At 36.2% G+C, this 25,044-nt stretch overlaps 1 protein-coding gene across 1 annotated transcript in view; it reads left to right on the top strand.

The window, feature by feature from the left end:
• CNTNAP2 (contactin associated protein 2) overlaps positions 1-25,044 on the top strand; it is a 1,655,791-nt gene that overhangs the window by 547,885 nt on the left and 1,082,862 nt on the right. The window contains exon 3 of the mRNA XM_084896487.1: positions 17,427-17,620. Coding sequence (XP_084752613.1) covers positions 17,427-17,620 — 194 coding nt within the window. The remainder of the gene's footprint in view (positions 1-17,426; positions 17,621-25,044) is intronic.

Here is a 25,044-nt window from a genome sequence, read left to right as displayed (position 1 = left end):
AAAGTGCTGACTGAAGAGGAAGGAATCACTTCCTCTGCATGAGTAATGGGAAAGATCAGAGAACTGATAAAAGACATTTGCATTTTACCTATAGGATACACTCACTTTATTTAATGATATTGATCTTGAATACAATCCCTTTGTATTTTCTCTCTAACAAAATGGAACTAAAGAGAAAGTCTTTATAACCTATGTTTGCAGACATTTGGAATAGTTACATCATAGTCTGAGACTGAGTGTACAAATATAAAAAGTAGAGACAGGCAATTTTCCACTTACTTCAAGTCAGTAGAAATAAGTTTCAATGTTCATGATTTCACTGGAAATTGGCCTCACCTTTGTACCTTCATGTATATCTAGCTTGAAAACCATTTTATATACAGTAAGATGTCTCCCTTATATCATTGCATAGATCATTGACAGTTTGCATTGTTCATGCATCATTGTATAAATAAAAAATTTGTTTACAACAATTGGCTATCATTATACACACCACAATTTTGCATATAGTTTCACATATGTTATTTGTATATATCATTGACATAATTGCATACACAATAGTAGACGATACGTACATTTCCTTTTTCCTATTCTGCATTTCTTCCCATGATGCCTTTTAATGGTAGACTCTTCTCCAGAAAATAATGAGGCTTCAATAAAGGAGTCCCTGAGGCAGATGGCATGGCGATATCATTTGCATCTCTAATTATTTTGTTAATAAACAATAAACTATATTTAGTTACCAGTGAGAACACTTATATTTTGTCAATGTGCCTCTGACCTTTTTTGTCTTAAGTGAAGGAAACAATAATAAATAGCCTAATCTTTTTTTTTTTTTTTCCCCCACAAAATGCCAGCTGGGGACTAGATTTTGATGATGTAGATGAGAATCAATTTTGAAATTCACTTAATTTTAGCCACTTAGCTAAAAGCTGACAGAGAAGTTAATCTACTGTGATGAGTTCAATCACAATTCTTAAGACTTTCTCTTTGGATTGCACATCCTCTCAGCTAAGTCTCCTAGGGGCCTCTGGAGTAGACCAATCATGAGATTCTCCATTCCTCGTGGAATAACTGAGAAAGTCCTTGTCCTTTCCTAGCTCCTTGGAATAGCCTTTCCATGCATTCTCCTGAGCTGCAGGGACTGATTGCTTCCTGCCCTGCTAAGCAAGTGATTGTGATAACATTCACAGGATTGGACTTGCTAATGCATGAGCAATAACTGCAGACCAAGAAAACTTGCTAAAATTGAATTCTAAATAACTGTTCCTTTATTCGTCCTGTACACTCTGAGTACATAGTTTTGATACAATCCAAGGACCTTTTGAAGATAATGGCCAACTATTTATTTTATAAAGATTTAATTGTTGTTTTACTGATGAAGGCATCTAAAAGATTTTTAAGATCGAGTGAGAACCCACTTACTCTATGGTAAGCCAAGAATACGGTTTAGAATGAACATGGTGAATGCCTTTGAAAAATGTCCAGTTCCTCTTTACTGAAGATACCATGTGAATCACTAGTATTGTTGAAAATATTATTTTCTTTGTTACAGTTCAATTTATATTTGTCTTTCATGATCTATGCTTTTCTTATAGTCATACATCAAGGGTAAAAGAAATTGCCCTCTTGTTTCGGGCCTCTTACTTCCAGATTGTCATTTATTTATTAACTTGTCCATGCAAATATTCATTTATTATTTAATTATTAATTCTTATGTTCATTCATTTAACAGATATTTTTTGAGTGCCAGTTATGTCTAGAGAACCATGGTTGTTGGTGGTTATTAATTGATAAATAAAATGCAGTCCTGAACTTCAAAACAGTTGGTAATCCTGAGTTTACTTATGTACCTGTTCAGGATTTGAGTTCCAGGACTTCATTTATTTATTCAGCTAAAGCCTTACTTTGGTCTTCCCTAAAAATAGAGGTCAGATTTATCAGATAACTTAACCAATACTATTGCATGTTTGAACACTGAAGCCCTTTTAAATCTATAAACTTGCCATCTCAACTCACTCCAAGCAATGTTTCTTGTGAGTTGCTTAGAGAACAATGTTTTACTCTCCCATTTTTGTCAGAAAGATTAACATTTTGAGAACGATGACATTTTCTGGACAATGCCAGTGAATATGCACTTGGCTAGAGCAATTGGGAAACTATTCTTAATTAACCCTGTTGTTTCAAAAATTCCATAGATTTTAATAGGAATAAGTGCTGGAGATAAAGAATATAAAATAAAGCTGTAGATTTGGAAATATGAAGTTGACCTTTTGCCCACATAACATTTAATCTTTTAAAAACATTGGGGTAGTTAATAGTTTCCCAAAACTATGAGTCCTTTGACCTTGATTGCATTTAGAGGTTCAGTGGACAGACATATTGGGGTAAAACATGGACCTCTTCAGCCTTTCTTACAGGCAAAGATTGAACAACAGCTTTTGTTGAATGAATAAATCAGAGGGGTTATTCATACTAAAAATGGAAATGATCAAACTCTTTAATAATAAAAGTTATGTAGAGTCAAAAGCTACTTAGCAATAGTATAAATGATATCTCCCCTGTTGGTAATAATACAGGTCAACCAAAACTTAGATTATAACTCTTAGTTTTAAAGCAATAAGAAGTTAAACTCACTTGATAGTCTTGCTCATGAATTCTGCATTATAGTTTGTACTTTGTGTCAGCTTTCTTTGTAAATGATATTAAACTATAATTATCTCCATCTCCCACTTCCTGTAAAATTCCCCTCTAAAGAAATTCTTATTTATCCAGCTTTTGTTTGAATATCTCCAGTACTAGAGAGCCCACCTTGTTTGTTTTTTATTTTCCTTTGTTGGTAATAATCCATTTTCTTGGTGTTTTCTATTTTAATACTTTAAAAGTTGTTACAGTATAATCTGACTACCTGTAACTTTAAACTTCTTTTCCTAATACCACCACCTGAAGTAACACAAAAAGTCTATTAATTTTCTCTTTGTCATAGTATTTCCAGGAAATTAAAAAAAAAAAAGATCATAGATCATTTACACTGTTTGTAAATAAAAGTTAAATGAATGGTAAATGTGCAAGACTTTAAAATCAAATTTACTTATTTTATTTGAACACATGTACAATAGTTCTCTTTTATTCCCGACCCCAGGCTACCTCCTGTATATGATGAGCATAGAAATTGCACTGTGGCTTCTATGTAGAACAGGAAGCTGATCAAACTTAATGTTGAGTTCATGTTACTTTCAATGGCTCTCCAGCCTGTATGCCTTTTTGTGGAGCAGTCTAGTTCTTTTGCCTGAAGTTCATTTTTCTTGTTTCTTATGACATAAGCTCAAGGCAAACATGACATTTCAAAGAAAAGGTTGACTCTGGGTGGAAAAGGTGAAGGGATTAAGCAAACAAACAAACAAACAGCCATTCAAGGACTCAGACCAGAGCATGGTAAGGAAATGGGTTTAGAGGGAGGTAGAATAGGGTAAAGGTAAGATAAATGGTGACAGGAGACAACTTGGGATAAATGAAAAAGCACACACACACACACACACACACACACACGCGCAATATACAGATGATGTATTATAAAGTTACACACCTGGAACCTATATAATTTTATTAACCAATGTCACTTCAATAAATTCAATAAAAATAAAATTAATACAAAGAGTTGACATTTTCAAATCAAAGATATTAAAATATAATTAACATGTGACTGTCCCTGCAACTATTTTATATATATATAAAATATGAAACTAACTTTGTTTTGCAGTAATTCTATTTATCACAACTCAGATACAGGTGTGGGTTTTTTTTTCTTGTTTTTCTTTTTTTTTTACCTCTGAGATGATAAATATGCAAATAGAGGCCTCAATAGGTTTGCTTTTAAGTTTCATACCTAAATATTATCCTATATTATAAATCCTAATATACAAGTTGACCAAAAGGTGGAACAACTGGTTGCTATGATGTGCACTGACCACCAGGGGGAAGATGCTTAATGCAGGAGCTGCCCCCTGGTGGTCAGTGTGCTCCAACAGCAGGATGCTGCTAAGCCAGAAACTGGGCTCATGGCTGATGAGCACAGTGGTCATGGCAGGAGCCTCAGCTATAGGCCAGAGGTAAGGAGTGAGGGGTCCCAGACTGCAAGAGCCCCAGGCTGTGAGAGGGATGTCTGACATTCCCCGAGGGATCTCAGACTGCAAGAGGGTGCAGGCTAGGCTGAGGGACCCAACCTCCTCCAGTGCATGAATTTTGTGCACCGGGCCTCTAGTCAATATTATAAAGAGACCTCCTTATAAATATTCTTAGTGTGGTATGCCAGATCTTTGAAGGAACAACCATATTTAATAAGGAAACTTTTGTTCTCCCAGAAAAGCATTTGTTTCAAATGTGGTAAAACCAATTTGATATTCACTTTTCTTCCTTGGTCTAATTTAAAAATAAAAAGGATTTATAGTACAATAAATACTCTATGGACAGACGAATGCTTTGACAATATTGACTCAAAAATAATTTTTAAAGTAAATATTAAATAAAAGAGTAATAAAAAATATGAGTTAAAGCTGCACCATCTATATACATAAAGCATGTATGTTTTTGGAATATGTGATGTTATTGTTATATAATTTGGAAACTATATCTCTGTTCTTTTAAGAAATGGAAGATGAAATTTATTAAAAAATATATTTTATTGATTTTTTTAGAGAGAAAGGGAGAGGGAGAGGGGGTTAGAAATATCGATGAGGGAGAAACATCTATCAGCTGCCTCCTGCACACCTCCCACTGGGGATGTGCCTGCAACCAAGGTACATGCCCCTGACTATAATCAAACCTGGGACCTTTCAGGCCACACGCTGATGCTCTATTCACTGAGCCAAACCAGTTAAGCAGAAAATGGAAATTAAGTTGCTCCTTGATTTTCTCTTAGAATACTTAAACATATTTTGTTCCTTCCAAGCAGTATTTTGGGATTAAGTCCTCTCATCATTTTAATTACTCTGTTTGATCATTTTTAGTTTTTCAATTTTCTTTATTAAAAAGGAAATTCCATAAGTTTGAGCATCTTTTCATATATTACATGCCTTACAGTACTGCCTGCTAACGTCTCTTAACTATTGTTTTTTTCATTGGTTTGTCAGACTTATTTATACAAGTTGGATATGAGCATTTTGTTGGTTACATGTTTAGAAACACATTTAGTTAGCCATTTCACTATCTTACTAATGTCTTTAGAAAGTCTATAATTTCTAATTTTAATAAAATCTAATTTATCATCTTTTTTTCTATTTGGCTTGTGTTTTTGAGACATCTTTTATAATAAGGAGGTAATATACAAATTGCCCATCACTCCAACACACAAGATGGCCACCTCCATGTGGTCAAAGATGGCTGCCCCCATGTGGAAACAAGATGGCTGCCATAAAATGGCCAGCAGGGGAGGGTAATTGGGGTGACCAGGTTTGCAGGTAAAGGCAGTTAGGGGCAATCAGGCCAGCAGGGGAGGGCAGTTAGGAGCAATTGGACCAACAGGGGAGTAGTTAGCCATTGATCAGGCTGACACGGGAGTGGTTAGGGGGTGATCACACTGGCAGGCAGAAGTGGTTGGTGGCAATTAGGCAGGCAGGCAGGTGAGAAGTTGGGTGCCAGCAGTCCTGGATTGTGAGAGGGCAGTCAGGCATTCCCTCAGGGGTCCCAGATTGGAGAGGATGCAGGCTGGGGTGAGGGACACCCTCTCTCCCCCATGCAGGAATGTCTTGCACCAGACCTCTAGTTCTATATAATAAAAGCCTAATTTGCAAATTCTCCCCTTGGGCAGTTTGACCAGGAGTTTGACTGGGAGGCTGGGAGTTCAACCACTCACTATGATGTGCGCTGACCACCAGGGGGCTGTGCAGAACATGTGGTCATCAGTGATGCACTGCTAGTACCTTTCACAGGCTACTTGGGGGCAGGGGTGACAGGGAAGGAGGTGCATTGAGAATGTAGGGTGTCCTCCAAGCTTGCTCTCACTCCCACTGCTAACCTCCCCCCAGATACCAGGGCTCTTGTGCCAGGGAAATCCCCATGCTCAGGTGTCAGGCAGCCACGAGATGCCCACTCCACACCTGCACAGCCTCCTTTGAGTGAGCGGAGCTACAGCCCTCGGACCACAGGGCCAGTCTGGCTCCCTGTAGGCTTGCACAGTAGCTGGTCTGTGAGGCTAGCCAGGAGAGAGAGTACTGCACACCTGGCTTTGGTGTGGCACTGCTGGGTGGCCCAGAGGCCCATACAGCACCCCAGCCTGCAGCATCCTGCTATACTCACCTTATCTCCATGTGGGGACTCTGGCACCATGACTCAGGCAGAAGTGGGTGCATGGGGGCCCAGTGGCTCAGGTGTTGCCCAGGGCCTAGAGGTCAGCTGGGTCCTGCCCTTCCACACCAGACACTCATGTTTTGATCATTGGCCATGCATAGGGACTATACTGGTGCACAAATTTCATGCACCAGGCCTCTAGTTCATAATAACTCCAAATGGGAAATAGCCACATGTTCAACATTAGGGTGAATAAATAGAGTAGTAAATTATACAATTTTATATTAGACAGCAAAGAAAATATGCAATTTATTGGTAAATAGAATTCATGTATGAGTCTCTGGGACAATTCATTAGGGAGGAGGGGTTAACTGTATTTGGAAAAGGACACAATGAGAGCTATGGGTTGCTGGAAATGATTTCTTTACATACCTGTGTGGTATCACATGGTTATGCTCATTTTATGATAATTTGTAATCCTAGATGCATGTGATTTGTTCATTTTTGTATGCAGATGTAAAGTCTGAATGAAAATGTATCAAAACTGTTTTGAATAGAATACTGAAAATATTATAGTTAGATGTCATCATTTCAAACCAATATTTTTCTTAAAGTAAATTATGGTTCCATAATTATTTCTAAGCATAATATATAATTAATTATGAAGTTGAAAATGCATTTGTTGAAAATGGGCATCTTAGTTTCTTATTGATGTTCAAATAAATTGATCTGGTGCAGGCTCAGATTTCCAGCTGGTCAAGAACATTTTACATTGTAATTCAGTTAGTTATCCTATTAGGTCTCTTATCCAGCCTTATGTAATTTACAAATTTCATAAGCATGTCTTTCGTGCCTTAGATAATAAAAATATTAAAAGTGACAGAACACAGAATGAAAGTCTGTGGCACATCGTTAGGGAGTTCTCTTCAGGTTCACATAGTCGGGGCATAATTATTAATTTTTTTTTTAATTTACTTAAATCTGTTATCTCTCAGACCACATATCACCATTTTATATTTATAGATATTGTCAAATGCTTAGCTAAAATTAAGTTAGAAATACATCTATAGCATTTCTTGTGTTCTACTACCTAAGAATGTGCTCATTAAAGGACATTTTTATAACCCACCAATGATCACCTCCAGTAACACCACCCCTGCCATTTCTCTTTTATTCTAAATGTTTATCACCTATATGCAAATTTTTGAATAACTTTCTCTTTGTCTATTTTTTTCTAGATTTACTAAGTCCCCTGTTTTTTAAACTCGTGGGTTTTTTTCTTTGTTTGGACTATCTTTACGGTACTTTTCTGACAGCTCCTTTGGTAAATACTTAAGGAAGCTAATGTTAGATTTATGAATAATGCTAGTCCTTTGGGATATAATCTAAATACTTCAAACATGTTAAAGCAGCTCTGCCTTTCTTACTATGTCCCATCCTATACTGACTCAGGAAATAATTCCATGTACACAGTGATTCCTTCTGCTCTTCTAGAACGATCTGAAAGCTGCTGTCCTTGGAGGAGGAAGCAATGGGAGATGCGCTGTTCTGTCTTCCTGTCATTAACAACAGATGATAAAAATCACATCTCCCTTCTGTTTTGTTTCAAATATACTGGGATACTCCTTTGTTTCAACTTTATTTTATGTAAGCAGTAATTTAGCATATATTTTCATAATGATAATGGCACTAACATTTTAACTTCTGTAGCTCATAACAGGAGTTAATTAATGCTCCTTCTAATCAACAAGTAATTAGACTTGGTTGAAGCTTCTTTGTCCTATTTCTTGTTGGTAGGTCACACGCCACACCTTCTAGCTGCTTATGTCCCACTGTAAATAAAATCTGAGCTCATTAGCAAGCAACTTTTAGCTCTTATGATGCCAGCTCTTTCTGTCTCTCTCAATGAGATAATTCTCACTTTCATGCTTAAACACTATTTTTTTAAATGTCTCATTACATCAGAGTTACTATTTTCAACCAGCTTTCATTTGTACCTCATGATAAATTTTTTATAAGATGCTCACATTCCATATACTTTTCAGTGTTCAGAGGACCTTTTCAGTTTGTTGAGTTATTTCTTCATTTTTTCTTTTTCAATTTTGAAAAAAAAAATGCAATCAATAATTCTTCAAATGTTTATATTCTGTGAATTGGTTTTATTCTAGAATTTCTTAGATTTATCATTGAAATGCCCACTTTATCCTCCATGTCTATTTACTCTTACAAATGTTATCAGCTTTACTGATATATCATTGATGTACACTAATCTCTACATACTTAAATTATAAAATATGATCTTTCTTATATATGAAAATACCCATGAAAACACCACCACCATCAAGATAATGAATACAACTTATATCCCAAGAACTTTTCTGGAAGTTTGTAACCTCTTCCTTTCCCTTCTTTGTCCCCAACTGAAGCAATCATTGATCTTCTTTTGCTCCTATTTATCAGTTTATATTTCCTAGAATTGTATATAAATCCTCCCAGTCAGCATAATTATATTTAGATTAATCATCTAGTGTGTATCAATGTCCAGTCCTTTTTATTGCTGAACCATATTCTGTTCTGTGGATATATACAATTTGTTTATCCATTTATCTGCTGATGGACATTTGAGTTGTTTACAGCTTTGGGCTATTACACACATAAAGTTTCTATGAACATCCTGGGCAGGACTTTGTATGTTCACAGGCTTCATTTTCTCCTGAGAAAATACCTACAAGGGGAATGATGGGATTATTGGTCAGTAGTGCAGATCACTAGTACCTTCCTCCATTCAGATGTTTCTTTGCCCAGCTGTGGGTGGGTAGTTTCCTAACATGCGTGGGTTAATTGAAGACTCCAAGGAGCCTCCTGGTGATTCTTCTGAGTTATCTCTCTATGCAGCTTCCTCCTTGGCTTCTAACTCCAGCCACCTTGGTCTCCCCAGTTTTATCTTCTCAACCCAGAGATTCTGCCAAGTTCTTTCTGTGTCTCAGCCTTGATACTCTTTCGAGATAGGAAAAGGAGGAAACGGGGCTAACTCCATTTATGTCCTGTACCTTAGAAATCTTGGCCCATTTTTGCCTCAGATCTTATTATCTTGCAAACAGTTGTTTCATATATTTTATCTGCTTTTTCATTGTTTCCGGTGGGAAAGTAAATTAGATTTCTGTACTCCGTCTTGGTAGAAGCAGATGTTCTGAAACTCTAACATATTTTGTATTTTCTATGGGGAATTCTGTATAAATCTTTCCGATTACCTTTCAGCAGACTAATTATTTGTGAGATAATGTAAGTTGTGGATTTTCCTCCAATGAGATATTTTTTTCTATCAATGACTACCTTTTTTTTTTATTTCTAAAGCAATCTTTTGGTTCTTTTTAGCACTTGTCTATAAATAATTTATGTTTCCCTGTTAAAGCTGATCATTACTGCTATTTGTAATACCTAACATTACTTATTTATACACCTAAGAACTCAAAAGTTTATTTCCACTGGTCCTCAATTGCTATTATATCTAAAGTTCATTTGCCAATGTTAAAAGTTATTTTGACTATGTTAACTGACTTTGATGGCATTTTGGTTTGTTTGTTTGTTTGTTTGTTTGTTTTTGGCAATTTAAAACTTTGGTTTACATGCTCTTCTTGACAACCAGCGTCTGTCTGTCTCACTCTCTCTCTCCCATCCTTTTCTGCTCTATCGTTTTGTGATTTTCTCTACTCAGCTTCCCAGATCTCTGGTCCAGAAACACTTTTATTGATGACCCTCAGAAACCAAGTGTCCCACTTCCTCTGCGTGTCCCCCAGATCCCAATTCCAGCAGGCCTCAGCTTCAGTCTTACTCATTGTTTGCATTTTTGTTGCCTGTCCCATGCATGGAGATGTTTACTAGTATTTTATTTTTGATCCTGGCTATTTTTTTCAATTTTCTTTTTATCTATCTTATCTAAAAATACTGTGCATTTAGACCGGAATGAGGCCTCCAAGCCTAAAGTCACAATGCTATCTTGCCTGCAAGTCTCCTTTTCAATTTATTCTTTTCATCTGATACATAGATCTCAACCAGTCATTAAAGATAGTTCTGTATTTAATTGAATTGAATTTTTTTCTACCGTTAAAGAAAATTAGACTCCAGGCTTATAATCTCTAGTGGTGTTACAACCACACACTTAGGCATCATGTCCATGCAGGAGCCATTTGTCACTAGAAAAGAAACTCAATGTTCTCTCCTAAGCCACCCATTAAGCTTTTCCTTTTTTCTCTCAGAGGTACTAATTTACAAAACAGAAATGGCTATCATAATTATAAGCTATCACTAAGTTTTGGTGCAAGTTTTATTCATATCTCTAGATCCTTTATTATAATGTATCACTCAAGTAACACCAGTAAAGTAAATATCTAGAATATGAACACTATGTATCTTTATAGTTCACATACATACAATATGCACTCCCACATATGCACACACACATATACAGAGGAGGAGGGATGTGTGTATGAGAGAGAGAAAAAAAATAAGGGGGGAAGAAACGGAGGGAGTTGGAAGGCGAGCAATGGGAGAGAGAGAAAAAGAGAGAATGATTAACACAGCAGAGAATAAAAGGGAGGAAACAACATCCCTACTGTTTAGGGAATAGAGTATTATATTAAGTCAGAGAAAGATAAGTATCACATGATCTCACTCATATGTGGAATCTAATGAACAAAATAACCTGACGAACAAAATAGACCCAAAGATGTAGAAGTGTGGAACAGACTAAGGGATCTCAGAAGGCAGGGGCCTGGCAGGAAGAAATTAACCAAATAATTTATATGCATGCATGTATAACCTATGGACATAGACAATAGTGCAGTGAAGGCCTGGGGATGCGGTGGAGGGTGTCCACGGGGAGAAAAGGGGACAACTGAATACTTTCCACAATAAATATAATCTTCTTAAAAAAGAGTTCTATGTAATGCACATCTTCAAGTTACTCTTAAGAATTTACTAATTATTCACTAGATATTTTTGGTTCTATTGGTTCTAGACAGTTATCCTTAAGTCTTCTCAGAACCTAAGAGTTTATGACTATTTAAAATCTCCTCCTCCTCTACCTCCTCTTTGACTTTCCATTTTTTTCTTGGAGCTACCACATCATCCACAGGGAATGTGTTTGCCTGTTGTACTCTCCACGCCACCTTGGGGATCAACTCTGCTCTCCTGTGCACCATTTTCCTGAGTTTTTTGTCATGAAAGGTTCTCATTCTTAATCCTTGGGTTGATAGAGGTTATGCATGTCCCAAGTCAAATAAACAAAGTAACCAACTTCCCCAAATTACATTGCTTGATAGATCAAAGAGAAACAGGATTCTTTTCCTCAGTCTTCCCACTAGGTTCCTCATGCAAGCCTGACATTTGAGCTTTCCTTGAGGATAATCACTATTCTCTCCACATATCCTTCTGCGAAGGAATAAGTTTCAACGTACATTTTTACTTGTTTCAGATTTGTGCTTCTTTTAAAGTTATCAATAAGTTCTATTCTTTTAAAATGATGAGATTAATGGGATTAGCTAGTTTATGTTAATTGTCTCCTTATTGAAAAATTGTAATGCAGCAAAAAATAGGTGATATAAGGAAATGTGTTCTGTAATATTCTTTGCAGGACTAGTTAGAAGGAATATTCTAAATGTCAACAATAAGTTGAATATAGTTCCTCTTCCCTCATTGTTATAATTGCTTGTTTACTTCAATGGCCAAACCACCTGGTTGCTTTTGTAATACATAGATAGGACTTTATACACAATTAGATATAAAATTCCTTCTAAATTTGGAACAAGATATCCAACTGATAGGAAATACATTTTTGTCTCTTGATGACGGGATACATTGTTATCTGAAAAAAATTATTTATAGCTCCTCTAAAATTTTACAGAATTGTAGGTGAAGTATGTGTGTGGATGATATATTACCCTAGGGAATATTAGATACTAAATGGGAAAAAGTACACATGCAAATCACACACAAAGTAGAAAGCATAGATAATTACTTAATATCCCTAGAGAGAAGATTTTCAGGAAAGTGATTCCAAGGAGGTTGTGCAGACTGCACTTTCCAGAACACAAATTCTGAGATAGAGACTAACACATAGAATTTATTAAGGAATTTTAGGTGAACAAAATCTGTTGAAGGGAAGGGAATGAAGAGGAAATAGGCAGGGGAGAGGTCGAGATGCGATGCAGTCTCAAAGGAGGTTTCAACCAATTCTGCAGGGAGTTTTTGCAAGTTGGAGCGAGGGGCCTGGACCTCTACAATCCCTGCTCAAGCAGTCATTGCATCTGTACAACCCCAAGAAGGCACATGGCCTTGGGTAAACCCTCTTTTTAATTCTGGAAATTCCTAAAGAGGAATTATAGCTAAGTAGTGTCTTCTGGCAACACTGAATTACAGAGGGACTAAGTCCTCAGTCATAAAGGCGGACCTGAGTGGCACATCACAACCTCTACCAGAGGTGCTATTAGCAGGGAACATGCTGATACTTCAAAGAGAATTAGCATTTTTTCCAGTTTTTTTCACCTTTTATTATGTACAGTACGACCTCAATAAAACAAATTAATGTGGGTGAGGTGGTGTCCATTAAAGCTGCAAGTCCATTATATAATAAAGTAGGTTTTCTGAATGCCTGTTTTTTTTTTAAAAAAAATAACAAATTATTCCTAGAAGTGGGGTCACTGTGGGATATATACTGAGTGGCCAGATTTTTATGATCTCTGAATGAATAATAATCTGGCCACTCAGTGTATAACCTATATAATAAAAGGCTAATATGCAAATTGTCCCCTCAACCAGGAGTTCGACCAGCAGGCAACTGCCAATGTTCCTTCCCCCTGGCCAGGCTGGCTGGACCCCCACCCATGCATGAATTAATGCACTGGGCCTCTAAACACACACAGACACACACAGACACACACACACACACACACACACACACACACACACACATACACACATACACTGAGTGGCCAAATTATTATCTGTTCAGAGATCATAATAATTTGGCCACTCAGTGTATGGACTCTTATGTTCATAGTGGCACAATTTACCATAGCTAAGATTTGGAAACACCCTAGGTGCCCATCAACAGATGAGTGGATTAAAAAACTGTGGTACATCTACACATTGGAATACTACGCTGTGTTAAAAAAAAAAAAAAAAAAAGGAAGGAATTCTTATCATTTGCAATAGCATGGATGGAACTGGAGAGCATTATAATAAGTGAAATAAGCCAGTCAGAGAAAGATAAATATTACATGATATCACTCATTTATGGAATATAATAAACAACATAAACTAATAAAACACAGACACACACACACAAAAACAAACAAACAAACAAACAAACAAACAAACAAAAAACAGATCCAGATACAGAGAAGCATCAATCAGACCATCAAACCTCAGAGGGAGGTAGGGGAGGGTGGGGGTAAGGGAGAGAGATCAAGCAAAGGACTTGTATGCATGCTTATAAGCCTAACCAATGGACACAGACACCAGGGGCATGAGGGCATGAGTAGGGGATGGAGTGGAGGGAGCAATGATTTAATTAGGACACATGTAACATCTTAATCAATGAAGAAAAAATGCAAATAAATATATAAATAATTGACAAATTACGATAGTTTACCTGTTTCCCCTTATGCAGACATGTTTGTATAATCAAAATTAAGTGTGCATGAAAAGTTTAATTTCACAGAATAGTTTTCTATATGTATTATTGTATTTTAAACTTATACTGAGTAAGTCTAGTGAATGCATGCATTCACCCCCTCACCCAGAGTAAACAGATGGTTTGGGCGTGGCTTAGTGCACCTGGAAACATCGGCCTGCATGTGCTAAAACTGCTGCAGAAAGTCACACCACTGGGCAACAGAGCCAGTTACCATGAGAGATGTGTGATCACATGCTAAACATCTCCCAGACTTTGTTTATGAGTGATGATCTTGGATTAAAATATGTAGACTATAATTGTAGGTATGTATGTAATATTTATTTATATAAACTGCTGCAGTGTTTTTTCCAACATACAGCTTATTCGTTAAAATTTGTTAAAAATAACAGTGAATTAACAACCAAAAAATAACTTTTGATTCAATTCTAAGCATATTTTGCTTTAAAGGATTTTAAAATTAACAAAGTGTTAATTTTCACATATGACATACAGACGGGAAATTTTATTCATTAAATCTGAAGTCTGTTAAATCAAGGTCTGTAAAATGGAGAGCTTACTGTATTATCTATAACTTCATGCTGCACCACCAGAATTTACTACTTATAACAGATATAGTATAGCCTGCAGAGCCTAAAACATTCAGTACTTAACCCTTTACAAAGAAAGTTTGCTGGCCCTTGATCTAGACTTCACAACCATAAAATAATATATCACTTCAAATATAGTCATGCATTTTACTTCTACATCTCTAATTCATTGTTACGGCTTTTATTTTAAATACTCAGTTATCTTTTCAAGAAATTTAAAAACATGATCAAATATTTTATACTTATGGACATATTTACCATGTTCAGCATGTTTTTTTCATGGATATGTGAGTTTCAATACAGTAACTTATCCTCAGAACTGCAAAACGTCCGTTTCTTATAGTACATACCTACTGGTGATGGATTTGCTCAGCTTTTGTCCTAAATATTATTATGTTGCTTTCATTTTAAAGGATATTTTGGCTGGATATAGAGCATTTGATTGTCAGCTTCCCTTTTTTATTTTGTTTTCATCACCTCAGATATGTTGTTGTATTATAATTCAGCTTGAGTTATTTTTGCTCAGATGGTATTGCCCTCTTCTTACATTCAAGATTTTCTCATTAGCATCGTTTTTGTTTGTTTGCTTGTTTGTTTTACCAATTGATTATGAGGTGTCTTGGTGTGTTTTTCTTTTATTTATCTTTCTTGGAATCTTGTAAATTTCTCATATATCTGGGGTTATATTTTTCAACCATTATTTCTTCAAATTAATATTTTTCTTCTAATTTCTACCTTCTCTTCTTTTAGTATTCCATTTGCATGATTGTTAGGACACAATATTTTCCTATAGATTAGTGGAGTGCTGTTCATTTGTAAGCCTTTTCTGAGCTTCAATTTTAAAGTGTTTTTTCAACCTCTCAATTTCTAATCTTCTGTTAAGCCCATCCATTAAAAGTTTTATTTCAGATGTATTTTTTGGTCCAAAAACTTTCATTTTTTTTCTTTTTTGATCTTTCTTTTCTCCATTAAGATTTCATATTTGTATCTCCAATATTTATATATCATCTTTTTATAAATGGCACTAATTTATCATCTCTTTTTTAAAGTCCTGGTCTTCTAATTTTATCATCTCTGTCGTTTTTCAGTCAATTTCTATTGATTGACTTTTCTCTGGTAATAGGCCACTATTTTCCTGATTTCTCAAATGTGTAGGCCTTCCTTAATGGGGTGTTGAGTTTTGTTTGAGCAGAGTTATTTATTTGTGGGTAAGTTTGATCTTTCTTCAGGTTAGCTACCAACCTTTGTTCAGATGTGTGCAGGGAAGCCCATATTTTAGGACTAAATTATTATAACCCCTTTCTGAGATCTCTACTTAGCCCAGGGTTATTCAACAAGTTTGCTCTATCTTATTTCGTCTGAAATCAACCTAGTCTTAGCCCTGGGCATCTTCTGGTTACTCATTTGAAAAATTCCCTCCAGGTGGTCTTGAAGAAGGTTGGTTTCAAATACCCAGCTCAGTTTTCATCCAGAGTTTGAGCTGTAGAGACTCATTGGTGATCCTGTGCAGCTTCTTAGTGCTCTTTCTTGGCATAGCTGCCTTTCTCTGGTACTCTGTCTTCGGTAGCTATGCTTCAGATTTGTCTTCATCTTAGTAATGCTGCTGTTTCTATTTGGGATACTCCTTCATGTTCTGTGATCCAGAAGATGAACCAGGCAGAAAGCCAGGAGCTGGCAGTACTCACCTCATTTATTTATCTTCTCTCATGGATCAGGGTCCTGCACTGCCTGTTGTCCAATCTCCAAAAAGGGTAATTTTATACACTTTGTCAGGTTTGTGACTTTTTGTGGTGGGAGAGCTATTCTACCATAGCTGAAAGCAGAAGTAAGCATATAAACATCATTAAATGAATGACCTATCTGTGATGATTTACAAAATGATTTTATTAGCATGGCCCTCATTGAATGAATTTATTGTCAGGCTTTAAATTCCTTATTGAAAATTATGCATATATTTTGGTGTACTCTAAATTGGATAATGTGTTGAATATTTTTCTCTTATTTTCTCACATTAGCAACCAAACTCACTCAAAAACTTATGTTGCCTGTTAGAACCAAGCATTATGCCATATTTTCTGAAATGTATTTATGTGCAACCACAGTTATTTTACATTTACATAGTGGTATAAATTAGGAGCCTTTTTGTTCTGTATTAGTTCCATATTTCTACTAAATATTTTTTCATTCTTACTATTTACCAATTATTTATTATGTTTTGCTAAAAAAATTTCATTTTATTTAGCAACTCAAATTATTTTCCTGGAAATGTGATTATCAAGAGTCATAGGTTATATGTATCTTAAGAGTTAGTGAACATATTACCGAATTTACTACCTTAGTTCTCATAAGTACAGGGGCTTAATGTAAGACTATGGCCTCATCTTAAGAACTACTGTTCCTTGAACTCTGACCTTTTGACAGCAAAATATATTTTAGAGTTGTGTATAATTTTTGTTACATTTAAAATCTACTAAAAGATAAAACCTTGTGTGAAGAATTAATAGATAGTTTTATATTTTTCCTAGTTATTTTTAGTTGAAGAATTCATGGTAAATTGATCAACCCTCAGCCAATTAGACTTTGACATGTACTAATAAGATCTAATTGAGGAATTATGAAGACATTTGCTCAGGAGAAAATGCGTACATAATTATACCATAAAGAGGTTAGAGCATCACTGTAACCCAGCTGGAAGGATATTAGTGGAAGTCCCAGTGGCATCTGTAAAGGACATTTCATAATATCTGTGTGAAATACAGCACTGCCAAGGCCAATTACAACACAAAAAATAATCCATTGTCAATTATAGAAGTTTAACTTTAAATGTCTATTCTCTACTTTGTCTCTACTTTGTTCAGGTGCTGGGGGATGGTCTCCATCTGACAGTGACCATTATCAATGGCTTCAGGTTGACTTTGGCAATCGGAAGCAGATCAGCGCCATTGCAACCCAAGGAAGATACAGCAGCTCAGACTGGGTGACCCAATACCGCATGCTCTACAGTGACACTGGGAGGAACTGGAAACCTTATCATCAAGATGGGAATATCTGGGTGAGTCATTGTGGGAAAGCAAAGACACACAGTTGACAAAGTTGCATATGTGTGACCCTTGACCCTCTCTGCCCTGGTGTGGCCTGGTTGGAGGTTGATCTTGCTGGATTTTTTGTTTGTTTGTTTGTTTTTTTGATTCTGTGTTATTGTTCTCTAGTACTTGCTAAATGAGAAAGAAGTGCAAAGAAAGGACAGGGAGGTGAGAATACAGATCCACACTGCCCTGTGCTCACCCTGCACCATGCCTTTCTCATAGTGGTGGGGAAATCTTTTCTTTCAAAGTGAACACATCCTCTTCCCCAAGTTCTAGTGTGTTTCTAGGCAAACAACACCTCCCAATAAAACTTTGTTGAAACTTAAAAAAAATAATTATGGGCTAAATAACTTAAAGATGATAGAACATTATAATTTCTTGAAACACTATATTTTTGTCTGGAGTATATCTGAAATGGTACAAATTGGTCCCAAATCCTGAACCATGAGTTAATAAATAAAATGAAAAAATAATTGTCCTGACATAGGTTTCCAATTTTTACTATCACTCACTTTTACGTCCCATATCTTAATTGATTTTAGTAAATTTAAAACATTTAAAAATCTGAAAATCAAGTGGTATTTGACAGATTAATTTAGTAATTTCTTTGGTTTTGTAAATGTTGATAATTGGAGTAGTGTGCTCTCTGCTTTATTCTTTTAATATATATATATATATATATATATATATATATATATATATATATATATATGTATATATATTATTGATTTTTTTTTTTTACAGAGAGAAAGGGAGAGGGATAGAAAGTTGAAACATCAATGAGAGAGAAACATCAATCGGCAGCCTCCTGCACGCCCCCCCCCCCCCCCTGGGGATGTGCCTGAAACTAAAGTACATACCTTTGACTGGAATTGAACCTGGGACCCCTCAGTCCCCAGGCTGACTTTCTATTCACTGAGCCAAACCAGTTAGGGCTCCACTTTATTCTTAACCAAAGATTCAATCAATCAATATTTGCAAAATAAAAGTTCTCAAAGTATCTTTCTAGATTAGCCTCTATAACCAGATGTTTGGCTAGTGAAAGCCAAGGTAAACATTTAAAGGTCTGAATTCAGCCCTGCATGTTTGGCTCAATGGATGGATTATCAGCCTGCTGACTGATGTCCCAGATTTTATTCCGGTCAAGGGTATGTACCTTGGTTGTTGGCACATCCCCAGTAGGGGGTGTGCATTAGGCAGCAGCTTATTTATTTCTCTCTCATCAATGTTTCTAACTCTCTATCCCTCTCCCTTCCTCTCTGTGAAAAATCAACAATATATATATATATATATATATATATATATATATATATATATATATTCAAGTATCTAGTTTCATTGATTTTGTTTATAAACTCAGAGAAGTCACTCTGTGTCTCAGGTTCCTAATCTCAGAAAGCAATAACACCTATTGAAAGATTTAAATGGGATTATGTAAATAGAGAAGTTTTGCAGGCTACAAAGATTTGTAGCAACATATGTGTTATGAATTGCCTGTCTTAAAAGCATTCTGCAAAACCAGGGTAGTATTTTTCAGTGAGAATAGTCACTCATGATAATTTTCAGATTTTTTTTTTTTAGTCCCCTTCTTTCCTTACCTTTTACTCTTCTTGATTGAAAATAACTGAGAATATTTTAGATGAAAGAAACATGACTTAAAGTAGGAGTTGTAATGTGGAAAACTTGTGGCATATTTTCTGCTTAACAAATGAAGTGGCCACTGGTGGGCAGTGAGTATAGGCTGGGCTTGGGAGGCATGGCTGCGGGCAGACCCAGCTCTGTGCCAAGTGCCACTGACGTGCTTGTAACAAATTATCTGCTACCTACTGATGCCCATGTGTTCAATGAGCCATGTAAGGGGATACTGTTTAAAATGAAAGGGTTATTCTGTCCTATCCTTTCAACCATTTGTTGTAGTGGTTGCACTAATTTTCCAAATCACTTAAAAATATGTTCCAGTTATAAAGGTGAAGCATCATTGTTTCACAGTTCAGTAGCGTATGGAGATTCTTTCAAGCAGATCTAGAATGTTTTCCTGCATGTGAAATTAAGATGACCTCCATCCGGGTGTCTTGGTCATATAGCTGCCATCAGAGGATAACATCTTTGACTTCACTTAGGACACTGACAGAGCACTTTTTCAGAAATTGATGGGAATTTTCTTTGCTTGTTTATGAATACAACTGCATTGTGGCTGCCATCAGTCATTAGGGAAAGCCTCCCGTGGGCACATTTGAAGAAATTTTATCAATACTATAGTAGCTTATTGAGAAATAAAACACATCGGAGTTATCTGCATTAAACCCTTTCTAACATGACTGTTGGCATAAATGGGGTAAAAACTTTAGGATTTGTACAGAAGAAAACCATTTTCAAGGTGAATTTATTGTAAGCTTTTTATTTCTCTGAAATAGATTTTTCTGTTTACACCTCTCTCAGGCTGGGTGATATTTTAAAAGTCTCATGAATTTTAATAAGTCTAGAGGATATTGCAGATCCTTTTGCATATACTGTAATGCCTCTACTAGTGAATTTTGATCACCTTCCTAAATTCACATTTGTATTGTGAGAGTCTCATTTTAAGAGGTCATGAGACTATGTCTTGTGCCAATTTGAGAAACATTTAATATTCTACACATATACAAATAAATAGAATCATTCTCAACAACATGGTTATGTATTTGCTTTTTACCAAAAATTTAGAATAGAAAAATCAGATGTTTTTAATAATAATAATAATGGCATACAACGTTAAGTAAAGGAAAATGATTAAATGTATATTATAAAGTTTCTTAGATGCGATAAAATATAGAATATAATTGTTCATAGTTCAGTGCAATTTTCATCTGAGATGAAGTAGGATATATGAAATCATTGTTCTAGAATGTTAAGCATATTTGATTGCTTGGCAAGCTCTCTGGAAAGGGAATGGCTCTGAATGCAAATATTCTTAGTTGCTTATTTTACTCTGGAATCAAATAATAGGGATGCTAATATTATTGCTAGAGATAGCTTGGATTCAGGTGGCATGTGGCTAAATGACTTCAAGTGAATGCAGTTTTTATGGAGTATTGATAGATAGGTTCCTACAAATATTTTGAATAAAATATTAATTCCCCCATATAAGATGAATGTCTCTGCTCAAGCGGTAGCTTAGTGGAAGTTGGAGGAATATTAGTATGCCTAACAAGGGAATTTAGAGTGGGAGAAACCAGTACATTGTGTGGCCATGGCTCCTGAAAGCAGTGAAAGGAACAGCTCTGAGATGCACTCTGGAATCAGACTAATAGGCCCATCATCAAACTTCCTTTACATAGATCTGTGTAACTTAGGGCAGATTCCTTAAGCTTTCTGTGTCTCAGTTTCCTCATCTGTCCAATGCAACTAATAACAGTCCTCACTACACTGCGATGGTACCTCCCTCAATAGAGATTACAGGCATTGAATTACGTGAAGTGCTTAGAAAAATGTCTGGCACCTATTAACCACTCTGTTATATTTGATAAAAGTGAGACTTCCAGATGCATTGCTTGAGTATATTGCATTGCAAAATTCAAAATAGCCTGCTATTTTACTCTACAAAAGCCTTTCTGTACTAATGCATTGGCATATGTGTTGTATTACAACTGTGCTTCTTAGCCTGAAATGACTATTAACTCATTTCTAAGAATAATTGGGAATGCTAATCTAATTTATGACATTTGAGTCATGATCCTATTCACTGACACATGGAGTCCCATGCATCACAGTATAAATCGTGTCTGGATAGTTAGTTCACATTCTGGGCAAGATGGAACTGGGAGAGTGTGATATTTTATTCTGCTACTTGGAACAGTGCACAGGTTAAAACTTATGAAGCATCAAACAGACTGTCAGACTACAGCGGGAAGGTAGGGGAGAGTTGCAGGGGGCATGGTGGTAAAAGATCAATGGAAGGACTTGTATGCATGCATATAAGCACAACCAACAGCTGCAAGACACTGGGGGTTGGGGGAGGAGGGTAAATGCTGAGGGGTGGGGGGTAAGGGAAGCTGGGGGAAGGTCAGTGGGGGGGAAAAAAGAAAGACACATATACTACTATTTGTAATAAACAATGAAAAAAATTTAAAAGGAAATAAAATGTATGTATTTTTTGGGGGGGAAATTTTTAAAAATATATTTTTATTGATTTCAGAGAGGAAGAGAGATGGAGAGAGAGAGATAGAAACATCAGTAATGAAAGAGAATCATTGCTTTGCTGCCTCCTGCATACTTTCCACTTAGAATCGAGCCTGAAACCTGGACAGGTGCCCTGACCTGTAATAGAACCATGACCTCTTGGTTCATAGCTAGGAGCTCAACCACTGAGCCAGGCCAGCTGGCCAATTTGTGGATTTTTTTAATTTAAAATTTCAAACCACAGCTGTGAGTATCTGAAACCCAAAAAAGGACTGGGAGTGGGGAGCAATATGCTGGTTAGCCAAGCAAGTGGACAGTCTGCAGACAGAATAAGAGGCTCCTCTGAATGTCAGATACTCAAAGCATGTCTGTGGACCAGTAGTATCAGCATCGCTATCAGAGACCCTCCCATGCTTTGCAAATCAGAATCTGCATTTTAACAATATTCACAGAGGATTCATATATGTGTTAAAGATAGAATGTGTTCTCAATATTTGAGGAGCTCTCACGGGAAAGATAAATGAGAATTGCTCTTTGTGTCTCCAAACCAAAACACAGGAGTAGAAAAAGTAGAATTCACAGTGCAAATTGCACACCAATTTATGGAAAAGAGAATAAACTGACAAGCAGGCACTCACTGAGCAGCTACCAATTATTGAGGGTTGAAGATAAACACAATGACTGCCTTCTAGAGACAAAAAAAAAAATAGGGTGGCAATGCTAAGTACTATATAAATTTAAAATTACAGTGTAGAACTATATGTATCTTAATGGATAGAGCTTTGCACTGGTTGTTCTGGGAAACAAAAAAGGCCTCGTTCAGAGTGGTTGAAGGTCATGGTCAACAAAAGCTTCTTGAAGAACTAAGTATTGTTGCTAAGTAGGTGAAGAGTTGGTCATTCAGAGAAGAGGAGCAGAAAGTCATGCCCTCAAAAGAATCTTCTACTGCAATAGGTAGGAATGGATAGTGAGACACCATAAATAACCCGGTCTCTCCCAAGTTCTTTATTACAGACCTACAGATAAAAATCTGACCTTTCTTTAAATTTTTTGCAATCATATCTTTTGAATTGGTAATGTTTAATTGATACCATGTGGATATACAACTTTGGAAGGATGTTGGAGTTTATGTCTTCTTCGAGGGCCCATCTCTGTAATAGTCACAGTACAGAGTTCACTGCCAAGCACATAATAGATGTTTAAAAGTGTGCAATTGAATTGAAGTACCTCATTCTGAAGATAAATGGGCTGAAGCTGAGAGACATGATGTTACTTAAATCCAAGGCACACATTCAGGTCTACTGAACCCGGTACTCAATATGGAGCCACATACTTGTTTTGTTGTGTCATTGGTTTAGCAAGAAGCACCATTACTCTAATGACCACTCGCTTATTTTGACTGAATGAAAGCAGTTCTATTGCATACACAATACTTACAGAACATGATAGTGGTGCTAGACTTCAAATATCAAAACGCTGCTCCAACCCTTAGTAACAGGAAACACTGAACCACATTAGTGGTTAATGATTTAATAACATCAAGAAAAGTGCTGATAAATCTGTCCTTGAGAATAACAAAATCTAATTATGAGGATAATAACTATATATAAAAATAGCCTGGTTATCTTATACAATTTTCTATATGCTTGTACATCACGTGACTGTGAAGATATCTCCACATTATATTTCACTGATGCACACAATTTAGCCAAGTAACTAATTTAGTCCATGTTGACTTTGAGAAAGAACTAATAGAGTGTTAAAATGCCTCAGCAAATAAATTTAGTTAGCTTGAATCTACTAGCTTAATTATATTTTGTATTATTATCCTGGTAAGAAGATGTCTTATGGATAGCCTATTCACTCCATTTCCCTCAGTGCCTTTTCAGGGGCCTAGAAAAGAAATAAAAGAGAGACTTCAGCTGCTAGGAAAATTATATCATTCTCCCAAATGGAAAGATTATTTGAGATACGCATTTCTCCCATGAATTTCACTGACATGTTTTGATGAGACAGTGGGTCTATTGTAATTGACATTGGCATGAATCAATATGAAGCTGCAGTGGAGTCTACAAAAACTCTGTCCTGGGATGGAGCAGAACAGTTCAGAAACTCTCTCTGGACCAAACGATAAATAATATCAGGCAAGCAGCACTTATTGAGGGTTCATTATGTGTTCAATACGCTTTATCTCACTTAATCTTCAAAACAACATAAATGTAGTAATGTGGGTGATGATTATTATGAAGTCCATTCTATAGATGCAGAAATTAAAGATTAGAGGAAGTAGTACATTACTTGGAGCAAGTACATGGTGAATTAACAGTGGAGCTGGGATTTAAAACCAGGACTTTCTCACTAATTAACCTTTGGTCTTTACCATTATGGTTCCCCTCAGCTCTGCCTTCCACAGTCTACAGGAAATATGGTGACCACCACATTTTAACTATAATGTGCTGCCCATAAAGGTGATAGTGTGCCATATATACCATACATTCTTTTTGTAAAGATAGGAGTCCTAGTGGGTTAAGGCCCCAATCTCCCCAGTGTGACCTCATTGTAACTAGTACTTAGGATATGCAGTGGCCCTGTTTCCAAATAAGATAACATTGTGAGGTACCCAATATATGTTGGAGTTTGGATCTCAACATATGAATTTTAGTTGGATATAATTCAACATCTAGTACCTAAGTACTAGAAAGCACTTTAAAAAGTTGTAGCATTAAAACCTAATTATTGCCACTATGGTGGTGGCAGTGTTGTGTACATTATAAAGAACATGTACTGGGTTTATAAGAAAGATAAGAGCTTCTAAGAGGAGTTGTATATAGCTCCTCATGAACTCAGAAATTATCCCTGGGTCAAACCATGAAAGATTGGTTGATAACTAATTATATACGGCCCTCTGCATTCATTTATTTATGAGCAAGACCGCAAAGAAACTTGGGCAACAAATAAGCTAAATGTGTGCTTTTCAAATCAACCCCTCACCCCATCCCATGAAAACTATTTGGCCTTTAAAAAATGCCCAACTTTCAAATCTCACGTAGTAGTTTATTCCGAAATAAACACTATTTGGCACTATGAACATCATCTCATTCCTGGAGATATATTACTTATTAAAAACTGGATTCTAGAGAACCTGCATTCTAAACTATTGCAGACATTTCTTCTGTTCACAAGAAAAAAGCTCTCTCAAAGACTCAAAGAAAGCTCTCTCAAGGATTCAAAG

This window comes from Pipistrellus hanaki (assembly GCF_964339955.1).
Source record: "Pipistrellus hanaki genome assembly, chromosome: 10".
NCBI classification, from domain to species: domain Eukaryota; kingdom Metazoa; phylum Chordata; class Mammalia; order Chiroptera; family Vespertilionidae; genus Pipistrellus; species Pipistrellus hanaki.
The sequence above is the reverse complement of the archived record's forward strand: the minus strand, read 5'-3'. Positions and strand labels throughout refer to the sequence as shown.